General features: G+C 48.0%; 1 protein-coding gene across 1 annotated transcript in view; it reads left to right on the forward strand.

Moving 5' to 3' along the window:
• Positions 1–14790, forward strand: part of LOC130132861 (POU domain, class 2, transcription factor 2-like) — a gene marked incomplete at its 5' end in the record, with an annotated part of 86016 nt that overhangs the window by 54382 nt on the left and 16844 nt on the right. The window contains 7 exons of the mRNA XM_056301881.1: positions 3854–4108; positions 7530–7671; positions 9359–9507; positions 10253–10450; positions 11275–11323; positions 13479–13626; positions 14615–14688. Of these exons, the coding sequence (XP_056157856.1) occupies positions 3854–4108; positions 7530–7671; positions 9359–9507; positions 10253–10450; positions 11275–11323; positions 13479–13626; positions 14615–14688 (1015 nt within the window). The remainder of the gene's footprint in view (positions 1–3853; positions 4109–7529; positions 7672–9358; positions 9508–10252; positions 10451–11274; positions 11324–13478; positions 13627–14614; positions 14689–14790) is intronic.

The following is a 14790-nucleotide window of genomic DNA, read 5'->3' on the forward strand; positions in this document are numbered from 1 at the left end:
AAGCGCATGGAAGTGCATGGAAGCAAATGGAAGCGCATGGAAGCGCATGGAAGCGCATGGAAGCGCATGGAAGTGCATGGAAGTGCATGGAAGCGCATGGAAGTGCATGGAAGTGCATGGAAGTGCACAGTGTAATAGAGAAAAGAATCACATGTTATAAACTTGATGAAGTTCGGCAAAATATATTCAGTTGAGTGCTCGACTAATGAGGAGCGGAATAAAATCTTTTTTCCTGTATCCGTGTTGATATATATATATATATATATATATATATATATATATATATATATATATATATATATATATATATCCCCCCCTCCCTCCCTCCCTCCCTCCCTCCTCTATTCTCCCCAACTGTATCTGGTCAATTATCCCGCTCTTTTTGAGCCGTCCCGGTCGCTGCTCTACCCCCTCTCTGGTGATCCGGGGGGGTGGGGGGGGGGCGCCCAGCGACCAGGACACATACCCACATGCGACTTCCCACCCGCAGACACGGCCAACCGTCTGTAGGGACACCCCACCAAGCCGGAGTTACCACGGGGGTTCGACCCGGCGAGCCCCATGTTAGTAGGTAACGGAATAGACCGCTACGCCACCCGGACGCCCTTGTTCTTTATATATTGAGTTTTTCTTGTACTCGCCATATTCAAACCTGGCATCTTTCATTCAGCGCCTCCTAGTGGTGACGGCTGTGCATTACGTAGTAACACCCCTTCTTCACACGACGGCGACAGAGTTGGTACGTTGTACTATACAGCTCAGTCCAAATATGGCTAAAAAGTGTTATAAAACTGCTAAAAGTGCAATCCCGTTACGGCAATCGATGTGTAAATGTGTTCAGGGTACTTAAGATATTCAACACAAAATCTGTTACACATGGTCCTGATAGGTTTACACATGCTTACCTAATATAAGAAATAAAAATGTTCAGGCTTGTAACCACGGTAACGACTGGTGACCTGCCAGCTGCATAGAACGTCATGCGGAAGAGTACCGCCCACAAGCCTGACGTAGGACCACGGTCTCTTAAAGTGACAGTACCGAATTAGGCACAAGTACCCATCCATGTAAATGAACTATTGTCATATGATAGGGGGTTACACTATTATGTAAAATATTTATACTAAGTAGGGACATTTAATACTGTTGTGAACTATACGATCAAGTTTTGTTTTGGTTGAACCAATTGTTATTATTGTATTTTATTGTGTGTTTATTATGGATGTATTCATATATCAGCAGTAGAAACCCTTCGTCACATGGCAGCGACAGAGTTGGGCAGGAGTTGAGCTGACCACAACATCTGTCCGTTCATTTTGATTTTGCCAGAGTTGAGTTGTGGCAGAAACAGGTGGGCCTGCAGCAGCTACCCTGAATCCAGAGGACTGGTGTGGTTCTACACGGTATAGCCAAAACATGGGGGGGGGGGTTACACATGGAGCACACGCGCTTTCTAAAAGAATGTTGTCCATGTCACCTCCCGGGCTCCGTATTAATGCCTCCTCATGCAAGTCATACAAGTGTTTATGGAGCGTCCATTAGGCTGTGACGGAGCCGTGTTAAATGAAACAGCAGCCTCGGGACGTAGTTTTTAAATATTCAGTATGCACAGAGACGGCTGATGTAGATGAGCTGATGGCATGCATGGTGCCCAGTCTATTAGCTGACTTCCAGAAGCACCTGAGGTCAAATTCCCTCCTTCTCAATGATCTCAATGAAGGTTTGGGGTCGTATTTGTGTTTCTCCAAACTATATGAATGCCAGTGTTGGGTAGAAAAGTATTATAGTACTTACACATTCTCCTCATCGTCTGTAGTACTGCCCTGGTTATAGAAAGCGTGTTTCTTAAAAAAAAAAAACTAGGTAAAAGTTTAAAAAAGTTTTAAAAAGTAAGTGTACTGCTACTGCATGAATGCAGGATGTCAAATGACGGTTTTTGTTGTTGTTGTTGTTTGTTTGTTTTGTTTGTTTGTTTGTTTTGTTTTGTTTTTTTGTTTGTTACCCAAACCTTCCCGGGGTCAAATTGGTTCTTTGATATTTATTTCATTGTGTTGTTTCAGTCTCAACCTTTTCTACCCAGCTGATCTTGTAACGTTGGGCTGGTGTAGGTGGAGAGAGCTAGCAGCATGTGGCTAGTTAGCTAGAGCCCCTGGCGAGAGCTAGCAGCATGTGGCTAGTTAGGTAGAGCCCCTGGAGAGCGCTAGAAGCATGTGGCTAGTTAGCTAGAGCCCCTGGAGGGCGCTAGCAGCATGTGGCTAGTTAGCTAGAGCCCCTGGAGGGCGCTAGCAGCATGTGGCTAGTTAGCTAGAGCCCCTGGAGAGAGCTAGCAGCATGTGGCTAATTAGCGAGAGCTCCTGGAGAGCGCTAGCAGCATGTGGCTAGTTAGCTAGAGCCCCTGGAGGGCGCTAGCAGCATGTGGCTAGTTAGCTAGAGCCCCTGGAGAGCGCTAGCAGCATGTGGCTAGTTAGCTAGAGCCAGCAGAGAGAGCTAGCAGCATGTGGCTAGTTAGCTAGAGCCAGCAGAGAGCGCTAGCAGCATGTGGCTAGTTAGCTAGAGCCAGCAGAGAGCGCTAGCAGCATGTGGCTAGTTAGCTAGAGCCAGTAGAGAGAGCTAGCAGCATGTGGCTAGTTAGCTAGAGCCTAGGGACAGCTGATTAGCTCAGAGAGTCGATGGAAACGGGATGGAGATTTCCACACTGGTCCTTAATTCTGTCATACATCGACCATACGATGCCAGGTCTCCACAGCACCATGTTCAGCGACCATACATGAACAGTAAAACAGAACTCCCAACCTGCACCACCTGTTACGGTGAGAGTTCTTCCTTGCGGACTTCGGTCGAAGCAGCCCCCAGAATGGCTCTAATCTAGTGCGTCAGAACGAAACAAGCGAACCTCCGTGTGGCGCTATTTGGTATTGCAGCACTACCGGACTCTTGCAAAAGATCTTCCAGATGTTTTCCTCAAAATGTTCAGAAGTGTTACTTCCAGGTTCAGCACTTGCTAAGGAATACTGCTGTGCGATGATGTATTCAGTCACCTCATATCCTTTATTATGCAAAACTAATACAAAGACAAATAGAAAAATAACAGTCTTTCTCAACGCTTGACAAGTGTATAGTGTTGATTTCATTATTAATTGATTTAATTTAAATATTAATTGATTTAATACGTTTTTAGGGGCTTCATTATCTGTCACTGTCAAAGGGTCGAACACAGCTTACTCTGTCCTAAGGCTGGGTGATATGGAAAATATCACAATCGGGAATATTACATGACATATAAATATATGAATACATTTAAAAAGAATATATATATATATGTGTGTGTGTGTATATATATAATGTGTGTGTGTATATATATAATGTGTGTGTGTATATATATATATATATATATATATATATATATATATATATATATGCACACACACAGACACACACACACACAGATATTGTGTTTAAGAATCCAGCTGAAGTTCATCCCATTGAACTGTTTGGGAAAACGTAATACCCAAACGAAAGTAATTATAAAACATGTCCCTGCCTCAAATATGTCAGACCTGATTTTGTGAGAAGTTTTATAAATTGTTAATAGATGCTCATTATCTTAATTTAGACAATAACATTGTGTGTCAAGATATGATGATGTCCAAATGTCATCCCGACACAGTTATTGGCTAGCCCTGCTTTGTCCCGAGTAGCTAAATGGGAACACGGTTCGTGTCTTCCTTCCCTGCGGTGTCCAGTGGGAAGGGGAGGAGACTGAAACATTCGCTGAGCTTTGGCGTCACACGTGGTAACTGTTGTGTCTTGTGTGTTACTGTAACAAGCCGCTGGTCTGCTCCTGTCATTGCAGAGGGAGAAACCCGCTGATGTGGCAGTAGGCGGCGACAGCAGCTCCATCACTGCCCCTGGCAACAGCGGTGGAGTTGTGACCTCTGGAGGAGGAGGTGCTCCAGCTTCTAGCAGCACCATGGCTTCCTCCTTGACCTCTGGTTTGACCCCCGGAGGTCATGGAAGTCATGTAGGGGAGGAGCCCAGTGATTTAGAGGAGCTAGAGCAGTTTGCCCGCACCTTCAAACAACGACGCATCAAACTGGGCTTCACACAGGTAGAGGAGAGGAGAGGAGGGGGGCACACAGGTAGAGGAGAGGAGGGGGGCACACAGGTAGAGGAGAGGAGGGGGGCACACAGGTAGAGGAGAGGAGGGGGGCACACAGGTAGAGGAGAGGGGAGGAGGGGGGCACACAGGTAGAGGAGAGGAGAGGAGGGGGGCACACAGGTAGAGGAGAGGAGGGGGGCACACAGGTAGAGGAGAGGAGGGGGGCACACAGGTAGAGGAGAGGGGAGGAGGGGGGCACACAGGTAGAGGAGAGGAGAGGAGGGGGGCACACAGGTAGAGGAGAGGAGGGGGGCACACAGGTAGAGGAGAGGAGAGGAGGGGGGCACACAGGTAGAGGAGAGGAGAGGAGGGGGGCACACAGGTAGAGGAGAGGAGGGGGGCACACAGGTAGAGGAGAGGAGAGGAGGGGGGCACACAGGTAGAGGAGAGGAGAGGAGGGGGGCACACAGGTAGAGGAGAGGAGGGGGGCACACAGGTAGAGGAGAGGAGAGGAGGGGGGCACACAGGTAGAGGAGAGGAGAGGAGGGGGCACACAGGTAGAGGAGAGGAGGGGGGCACACAGGTAGAGGAGAGGAGAGGAGGGGGGCACACAGGTAGAGGAGAGGAGGGGGGCACACAGGTAGAGGAGAGGAGAGGAGGGGGGCACACAGGTAGAGGAGAGGAGGGGGGCACACAGGTAGAGGAGAGGAGGGGGGCACACAGGTAGAGGAGAGGGGAGGAGGGGGGCACACAGGTAGAGGAGAGGAGAGGAGGGGGGCACACAGGTAGAGGAGAGGAGAGGAGAGGAGGGGGCACACAGGTAGAGGAGAGGAGAGGAGAGGAGGGGGGCACACAGGTAGAGGAGAGGAGAGGAGGGGGGCACACAGGTAGAGGAGAGGAGAGGAGAGGAGGGGGCACACAGGTAGAGGAGAGGAGAGGAGAGGAGGGGGGCACACAGGTAGAGGAGAGGAGAGGAGGGGGGCACACAGGTAGAGGAGAGGAGAGGAGGGGGGCACACAGGTAGAGGAGAGGAGAGGAGGGGGGCACACAGGTAGAGAAGAGAGGAGAGGAGGGGGGCACACAGGTAGAGGAGAGGAGGGGCACACAGGTAGAGGAGAGGAGAGGAGGGGGGCACACAGGTAGAGGAGAGGAGAGGAGGGGGGCACACAGGTAGAGGAGAGGAGAGGAGGGGGGCACACAGGTAGAGGAGAGGAGAGGAGGGGGGCACACAGGTAGAGGAGAGGAGAGGAGGGGGGCACACAGGTAGAGGAGAGGAGGGGGGCACACAGGTAGAGGAGAGGAGAGGAGGGGGGCACACAGGTAGAGGAGAGGAGAGGAGGGGGGCACACAGGTAGAGGAGAGGAGAGGAGGGGGGCACACAGGTAGAGGAGAGGAGGGGGGCACACAGGTAGAGAGGAGAGGAGGGGGGCACACAGGTAGAGGAGAGGAGGGGCACACAGGTAGAGAGGAGAGGAGGGGGGCACACAGGTAGAGGAGAGGAGGGGGACACAGTTAGAGGAGAGGAGAGGAGGGGGACACAGTTAGAGGAGAGGAGAGGAGGGGGACGCAGTTAGAGGAGAGGAGAGGAGGGGGGCACAGATAGAGGAGAGGAGAGGAGGGGGACACAGTTAGAGGAGAGGAGGGGGACACAGATAGAGGAGAGGAGAGGAGGGGGACACAGTTAGAGGGGAGGAGAGGAGGGGGACACAGATAGAGGAGAGGAGAGGAGGGGGACACAGATAGAGGAGAGGAGAGGAGGGGGACACAGTTAGAGGGGAGGAGAGGAGGGGGACACAGATAGAGGAGAGGAGAGGAGAGGAGAGGAGGGGGACACAGATAGAGGAGAGGAGAGGAGGGGGACACAGTTAGAGGGGAGGAGAGGAGGGGGACAGAGGAAAGAAAAAGGGGAGTAGATGAAAAAGGAAGAATGGAGACAGGGTGTGTGTGTGTGTGTGTGTGTGTGTGTGTGTGTGTGTGTGTGTGTGTGTGTGTGTGTGTGCGTGTTTTGCTGTCCTTGTGCGGACCAAAGGGCAAGGAAAAGAGTCTATTTTAGGGTTATGGTTAGAATTAGGGCTAGGGTTAAGGTTAGGGTAAGGGTTAAGGTTAGGGTAAGGGTTAAGGTTAGTGTTAAGGTTAGAGTAAGGGTTAGGTAAGGGTAAGGGTTGGGTTAGGGTAAGGGTTAGGTTAAAGGTTAAGGTTAGGGTAAGGGTTAGGGTAAGGTTTAGGGTAAGGGTTAAGGTTAGGGTTAAGGTTAGGGTAAGGGTTAGGGTTAAGATTAGGGTAAGGTTAGGTAAGGGTTGGGTTAGGGTAAGGGTTGGGTTAAGGGTTAAGGGTTAAGGTTAGGGTAAGGTTAAGGTTAGGGTAAGGGTTAAGGTTAGGGTAAGGGTTAGGGTTAAGGTTAGGGTAAGGTTAGGTAAGGGTTGGGTTAGGGTAAGGGTTGGGTTAAGGTTAGGGTAAGGGTTAGGGTAAGGGTTAGGGTTAAGGTTAGGGTAAGGTTTAGGGTAAGGGTTAAGGTTAGGGTAAGGGTTAGGTTAGGGTAAGGGTTGGGTTAGGTTAAAGGTTAAGGTAAGGGTTAAGGGTTAAGGTAAAGGTTAAGGGTTAAGGTTAGGGTTAAGGTTAGGGTAAGGTTAGGGTAAGGGTTAGGCATGTAGTTTGTGTGGGTAAGGTTAGGGTTAAGGGCTAGGAAATGAATGTCATCAATGAGGGGTCCTCACGAGGATAGTGAAACACGACTGTGTGTGTGTGTGTGTGTGTGTGTGTGTGTGTGTGTGTGTGTGTGTGTGTGTGTGTGTGTGTGTGTGTGTGTGTGTGTGTGTGGTACTTGACATATTGGGTCAATGTGTGGAGAATTTGAATTGTGTGTGGCGGGAATCAAGATATACATAAGGTGCACATGTGTTGTGTCAGTGAAAGCATCTTCATGTTTCACATGCACCATCCCCTCTGACCCGCCTGTCTGCCTGTCTGCCTGTCTGCCTGTCTGTCTGTCTGTCTGTCTGTCTGTCTGTCTGTCTGTCTGTCTGCCTGTCTGTCTGTCTGTCTGTCTGCCTGTCTGACCCGCCTGTCTGACCCGCCTGTCTGCCTGTCTGTCTGTCTGTCTGTCTGTCTGTCTGCCTGTCTGTCTGTCTGCCTGTCTGACCCACCTGTCTGACCCGCCTGTCTGCCTGTCTGTCTGTCTGTCTGTCTGTCTGTCTGTCTGTCTGTCTGTCTGTCTGCCTGTCTGTCTGTCTGCCTGTCTGACCCGCCTGTCTGTCTGTCTGTCTGCCTGTCTGTCTGTCTGCCTGTCTGACCCGCCTGTCTGACCCGCCTGTCTGTCTGTCTGCCTGTCTGTCTGTCTGCCTGTCTGTCCGCCTGTCCGTCTGTCCGCCTGTCTGCCTGTCTGTCTGTCTGTCTGTCTGTCTGTCTGTCTGTCTGTCTGTCTGTCTGTCAGGGGGACGTTGGCATGGCGATGGGCAAGCTGTACGGCAACGACTTCAGCCAAACAACCATCTCCCGCTTCGAGGCTCTCAACCTCAGCTTCAAGAACATGTGCAAGCTCAAACCACTGCTGGAGAAGTGGCTGAGTGACGCAGGTGAGCGCCCCCTACTGGTGCGGAGCAGCTTTCATTAACTTTGGGCAATAAAACGATGCTGGTCTGCTGTGTGTTGACTTCCGGCATGCTTAAAGACAACTGTGAGATGTTAAAAACGAGACTGTGAATCCCTGAGGTGTTGAGGTTGCACATTGTTCTACGTAGTTAAATAATCTTTCTCAAGCAAACTGGGAATGGTTTAGTGGTGTGGGGTGCAATGTAACCCACATCTTATCAGCCCAGTTCGTTCCAGTGAATGAGGTGGGATGACTTCAGGTGGCTACGATATCACAGCTTATCTAGTAGTAATAACGATGGTAACAACCAGCTTCACCTACCACCATGGCGTGTCTCTCTGACTGCTATCATCAAAGTGCAGAACGGTACTGTAGTTTCTCATGCAACACCTTTTTTGTAATTTTTTATTATTTAATACATTTATTTCTGATTTGTCCCTTTTTTCTCCTAATTTAGTGGCCAATCGATCCCTATTTTAATTCAAACCCCCACCCTCGTACTGCATGCATCCGCCAACTGCGTCTGTCCAGCCGGCAGTCTGGAAGGGTTAGGGTCTGACTGGCTGGTGATGACACTCAGCATTTATCCTCTAGGAGTCGTCGTCAGAGCTGTTGATGTCCATGGCTCTTTGTGTCCCCATGTTAAGCAGCGACCGTCATTTGGGGTGTTAGTTTCGACTTCGTTAGTGCTCCATTCAGTGGTGATGAGAGAGGTTGGAGCCGTTAGTGAGCGACTGCTGTTCTTGGAGGCTAGGATTCTTGAGTCTCCTGGGTGGAGATGGAAGGACGGCATTGTAAGTGGGAGATAGGTGGTGTCGCAGACCTCCTCCTCTGGTGAGGGATGGTTTTTCCAGTTTCCCATAGATGGCTTCCTTCACCCCTCTTTCAAACCATCTATCTTCCCTGTCCAAAATGTGTACGTTGCTGTCCTCAAAGGAGTGTGTCTTCTCCTTTTATATAATGTGCATTATTATCATGTGCATTATTATCATGTGCATTATTATCATGTGCATTTTTATCATGTATATTATTAGCATGTATATTATTATCATGTGCATTATTATCATGTTCATTATTATCATGTATGTTATTATCATGTGCATTATTATCATGTATATTATTATCATGTATGTTATTATCATGTATATTATTATCATGTGCATTATTATCATGTGCATTATTATCATGTATATTATTATCATGTATATTATTATCATGTATGTTATTATCATGTGCATTATTATCATGTGCATTATTATCATGTGCATTATTATCATGTATATTATTATCATGTGCATTATTATCATGTGCATTATTATCATGTATGTTATTATCATGTATATTATTATCATGTATGTTATTATCATGTGCATTATTATCATGTGCATTATTATCATGTGCATTATTATCATGTATATTATTATCATGTGCATTATTATCATGTATATTATTATCATGTATGTTATTATCATGTACGTATATTATTAGAATGTTTTTCTTAGCCTGGCGATCAACACATTTCTCAATATCTGCTTTTTCTCTCCAGTATATTGCTCTGTTGGTCTGCTAGTGTCTCAATGTCTTTATCCTTCGGTGTCTGTCTGTCTGTCTGTCTGTCTGTCTGTCTGTCTGTCTGTCTGTCTGTCTGTCTCCCCCTTCCTGTCTCTCAGAGACCATGGCGGTGGACAGTATGCTACCTAGCCCCTCTTCTCTGTCCTCTCCGATGATGGGCTTCGAGGGTTTGCCCGGACGACGCAGGAAGAAACGCACTAGCATCGAGACCAACGTCCGCGTGGCCTTAGAGCGCAACTTCACCACGGTGGGAGAGCTGTCTGTCTGACTAGCTGTCTGTCTGTCTGTCTGACTAGCTGTCTGTCTGTCTGACTAGCTGTCTGTCTGTCTGACTAGCTGTCTGTCTGTCTGTCTGACTAGCTGTCTGTCTGTCTGACTAGCTGTCTGTCTGTCTGACTGGCTGTCTGTCTGTCTGTCTGTCTGTCTGTCTGTCTGACTAGCTGTCTGTCTGTCTGACTAGCTGTCTGTCTGTCTGACTAGCTGTCTGTCTGTCTGTCTGACTAGCTGTCTGTCTGTCTGACTAGCTGTCTGTCTGTCTGTCTGTCTGTCTGTCTGTCTGTCTGTCTGACTAGCTGTCTGTCTGTCTGTCTGTCTGTCTGTCTGACTAGCTGTCTGTCTGTCTGTCTGACTAGCTGTCTGTCTGTCTGACTAGCTGTCTGTCTGTCAAGCTTCCTGTGTATCTGTAAACCTGACGAGGGTAAAACTCTTGTCCTGTCTGTCTGTCTGTTGTTCTGTGTGGCTGTCGGTGTATTGATCTATGATCTGTCTCTCTCTCTCTCTCTCTGTCTGTCTGCCAGCCTACCTGTGTGTCCATCCGTCTCTGCTGTCTGTAGTGTTTCTCTGTTTTTCTGACTGACTCGTGGTCTTCCTGTCTTTCTTTATCATAATCTAACACCGACTCACTCTACCCTCTTGTTTCAGGGTCCAGATGATAACTTTGGATCAAAATCATTTTTATCCGTCCATGATTTCATTGCTCTCTCCGTCTTCAGAACCAGAAGCCTACCTCGGAGGAGATTCTGATGATGGCGGAGCAGCTCAACATGGAGAAGGAGGTGATCCGTGTCTGGTTCTGCAACCGCCGGCAGAAGGAGAAACGCATCAACCCTTCCAGCAGCACCACCCCTCCCCTGCCCAGCCAGACCCCGCCGGTCGTGTCGCACAAAGCCCCCTGCTACAGCCCGCACATGGTATGCTCCACCTGCATCCTACTACCACCTGTGCAAAGTAAACCGCCCACCACCCCCACCACTACCATTGTACAATCCTCTCATTCCCCATTACAGCATTTAAATGGTACGATCGCCTTTTCACCCTACTGTCGTCTTCGGTGTCCTACACGCCATGGTCACATGACTTTGTGATGCTCACCTTCATGCCTGCATGCTGATTTGTTTCATCACTCTATCATACGAGTTTTAATTTGGTGTTACATCTTTCTGCCCATATGAGCAACTAATCCAAGCCAAGTTCCTGGCATGAGCAACTTTACTGGGGCAGCCATTTTGAAAGGCCATGACAAAGCCAGATTCATTCATACATTCAGGGCTGCACCATAACTAGATGACGTTCTCCAGCTAATGTCATGATGGCAAATGATGTGACTGTAACATATCTGCAGGAGCTTGTCATTTAGAGCACTGTATAATATTTGGTCGAACCCGAGGTCCTGTAAATGGAGAAAGAAAACTTTCTCTGTACACGCTCCTTATCAGCCAGTCAGGTGAGTTCTTTGCAAGCCGGTGTCTGCTTGGTCTCCACTTGCTGTCAATCAACTTTTGCATGCATGAGGCTGGGAGGCAGAAGTGAGGGGCAGATTCTTTGCAAGATGTTTTTATAAAAGCTAGCTCTTGCTAACCTCTGCCCAGGATTGCTTACAGTCATTTCTCCATCTGTCTCCACATCTCTCTCTCTTTCTATCCCTCTCTCTCTGTCTCTGTCTCTTCCTCTTTCTTTCTCTCTCTCTCTCTCTCTTTCTATCTCTTTCTATCTATCTCTCTCTCTCTCTCTCCAGATGGCCAATCAGAGTCTGTCCCAGGTTACTACCAGCCACAGCACAACAGGTGACTTGTTGCCTCATCCCTCATTAACATTTATCTGGCATTGGAAATAACTATTAATGAGTAATAATTAACATTTATCTGGTACTGGAAATAACTATTAATCAGTAATTAATGATTAATAATAAACCAGTGTTTCTCAAAGGCTGGCTCGACACTCACAAGTGTTCCACAAGAAGCTTAAACTGGTCCCAAGCTTATGCTGTCAATACTTATCATCGATAGTTGTTTGAGGCTTAATATCAATTCTTATTGACAATATTTTACTGTCAAACCCCTCCCAAAGCAACAGGCATCAGGCAGGACAAGCTAGTTCGAAGGCTAAACATGGTCAATGTTATCAGAGGCCTTAGCAAGAAAATGTATAGGTGCTGCTTAAAAAAGACTAAAATGACAAATCTAGAAAATGACAACAAAAATAAATAAATAAAGGAACTTAGAAATATGGCAACTTTGATACCAACACTGGATTGGGCTAAAAGTTTTTTGGGGCCTTTGGCGCTGTGAGACACTCATGTCAGTTTAGTCTGAGTTACTTTGTTGTCTGTCTTCAAGTAAAGCTGACCTAAAGCTTGAGACTTCCAGTCCTTTACCGTAGGTCTGGAGTCTCACACACATGTCTGCTGACCCGACAAACACCGCTGTAACGCCCCAGGGTTACATTTGGCAGTCCAAGCTAGCACACAGGTCTGCTCTCTGAGGCCCGGGAGTGACGTGGGTTAGACAGGTTGTACTGACACGGCTGTCCAGACGCTTAAATGCTCAAAATTCAGACTTCCCTGGATATACATTTCTGCTCACAAAGACAAGCTTGATAAGTTTTGTGTCAATCAAGTAGTCAACCAATCAATAAGTCAATCAATCAGTCAATCGATTGGGCATCTGGGTAGCGTAGTGGTCTATTCCGTTGCCTACCAACACGGAGCTCGCCGGTTCGAATCCCCGTGTTGCCTCCGGCTTGGTCGGGCGTCCTACAGCCTCCTCTGGTCGGCCAGGGCGCCTGCTCAGGGGGGAGGGGGAACTGGGGGGAGTAGCGTGATCCTCCCACGCGCTACGTCCCCGTGGAGAAACTCCTCACTGTCAGGGGAAAAGAAGCAGCTGGGGACTCCACATGTATGGGAGGAAGCATGTGGTGGTCTGCAGCCCTCCCCGGATCAGCAGAGGGGGTGGAGCAGAGACCGGGACGGCTCGGAAGAGTGGGGTAGTTGGCCAAGTAGAATTAGGGGGGAAAAGGGGGGAAACCAAAAAAAGAAAAGCAATCAAACACATTAAAAAGCAGCACATTGTGCTAAAATGTCCAATTTGTGAGCTGCCGTTGAGGCGGCCATTTTGTAGTAACATACCATAGTTACAAGATGGCAGATGGTTCACTGTCCCAAACCCCATCCTTTTTTCCATTTGAAAAAAAGTTTGCTCAAATGTCTGTGATCTACAAATAGAAAAGCCAGCGACCAATACGTTCGCTGAGTTATAAGTCTTCTTGTGATGGCACAGATAAATCTTGAAGCAGTAGTTTCACTGCCAAGAACCTAAAAGATGCCTACTGTCGAGTCTGTCTGTAGCTTGTCTGTAGAGCGGCCTAGCTAGTCAGCCATTTTATTAGCAACATTGCTGTTGTAAATTTCTGTTTTGAAATTTGTGAAGTGCTTCCACAGGACAGCAGATGACTCAGAACCAAATTAGGAGGTGCCTTCACCCTGTGTACAACAGATTTTATTTGGAGAGATTTAGTTTTTTCAGTCCAAAGACATGTAGGTCAGGTGAATCAGCTGCACTAAATTGTCCCTAGGTGTGTGTGTGTGTGTGTGTGTGTGTGTGTGTGTGTGTGTGTGGGCCCTATGATGGCCTGGCGGCCTGTTCAGGGTGTCTCCCCACCTGCTGCCCAATGACTGCTGGCATAGGCTCCAGCATCCCCGCGACCCTGGTTAGGATAAGCGGCTGGGATAATGGATAATAGTTTTTTCAACGGGAAGATATAATGGGGGATTTTGGTTTTTGAACTATACGCCATCTTGCTGCTAACTTTGTCCTGCAGAGTGATGAGGAAGCTGGGACACTCTGAGGAAACTGTCGCTCATAACGCAATCTTGAATTGATGCAACATACCCCGCCGAGACTAAAGACAGCGCCTCTTCCTCTTTCCATCTCTCACTTTCAGCCACCAGTCCGTCACCCTCAGCATCGAGTCCTTTGACGCCGGTTTGCGCTGCTGCATCAGGCCCCGCCTCCTCCTCTGTGACTCCGCCTCCCCATAGCACAGCCAGCCCCGCCCCTCCAAGCCTGGGGGCCCACACTCTCAACACTGGGTGAGTGATGCTGGTCTACAAAGAGCAGTTGTTGGGCTTTTTTGCTTGTTGGTTTAAGCGTATGCACTCTTTTTAAACGGAATCACAAAGCACTTTGCATAAACATTCGATAAAAAAATCACTGAAAACAAGAGGGAAACAGTTAAGTTGACAAAATGTAATACAAACAAATCAAGCACTCACGCCAATTAACAATAGCTATCAAGTAAAAGATCAGGTAAGGCACACAAGTCTATCAAAATTGAGTGTCTGAGAAGTGATTTGGGAGTAAATACTGAGTTTTGCTGTGACAAGGAATCTACCTGGATAGTAGAAAATGCTTCCCAACCAGTTCGGCAGGAAATCTACCAGTTCACATGTAGATTGAGCCGGGGGAAAGGTTTTCAGCAAAATTCCTTCAAGCTAGGGCATGTCAGATGAGATACAAAATGACAGAATAAAACAGTGATATGCTTATTTTTCAAAGATCAGAACATAGCCAGGAAAACATGGCCAGGAAAACATGGCCAGGAAAACATGGCCTGGAAAACATAGACTGGAAAGTGTGGCCTGGAAAACATAGCCAGGATGGACAGGAAAACATAGCCAGGAAAACATGGCCGGGAAAACATAGCCGGGAAAACGTGGCCAGGAAAACATAGCCAGGAAAACATAGACTGGAAAGTGTGGCCTGGAAAACATAGACAGGAAAACGTTCCCAGGAAAATGCGGCCCGGAAAGTGTAGCCAGGAAAACATAACCATGAAACATGGCCAGGAAAAAATAGCCAGGAATATGTGATCATGAAAACATAGCCAGGAAAATGTAGCCAGGAAAACGTAGCCAGGGAAACACAGCCAGGAAAATGTAGCCAGGAAAACGTAGCCAGGGAAACACGGCCAGGAAAACATAACCAGGAATACGTGGCCAGGAAAATGTTCTTCACATGGGAACATGTGTGTGTGTGTGTGTGTGTGTGTGTGTTGGGGGGTCCATACACACATTGCAGGAACACAATGATGGGAGTAAGCACAGGGATGAACCAGGCCCTTATTGGCAGCAGTCCCCTGGCAACCATGCAAGGTGAGTGTATGAGTACGTGTGTGTGTGTATGTGTGTGTGGATATGTGTGTGCGTGTGTGTGTGTGCGTGTGTGTTTTGTCAATTTGCCTTTGAGCATGCTTG

This window comes from Lampris incognitus, unplaced genomic scaffold (assembly GCF_029633865.1).
Source record: "Lampris incognitus isolate fLamInc1 unplaced genomic scaffold, fLamInc1.hap2 scaffold_196, whole genome shotgun sequence".
Lineage (NCBI taxonomy): Eukaryota > Metazoa > Chordata > Actinopteri > Lampriformes > Lampridae > Lampris > Lampris incognitus.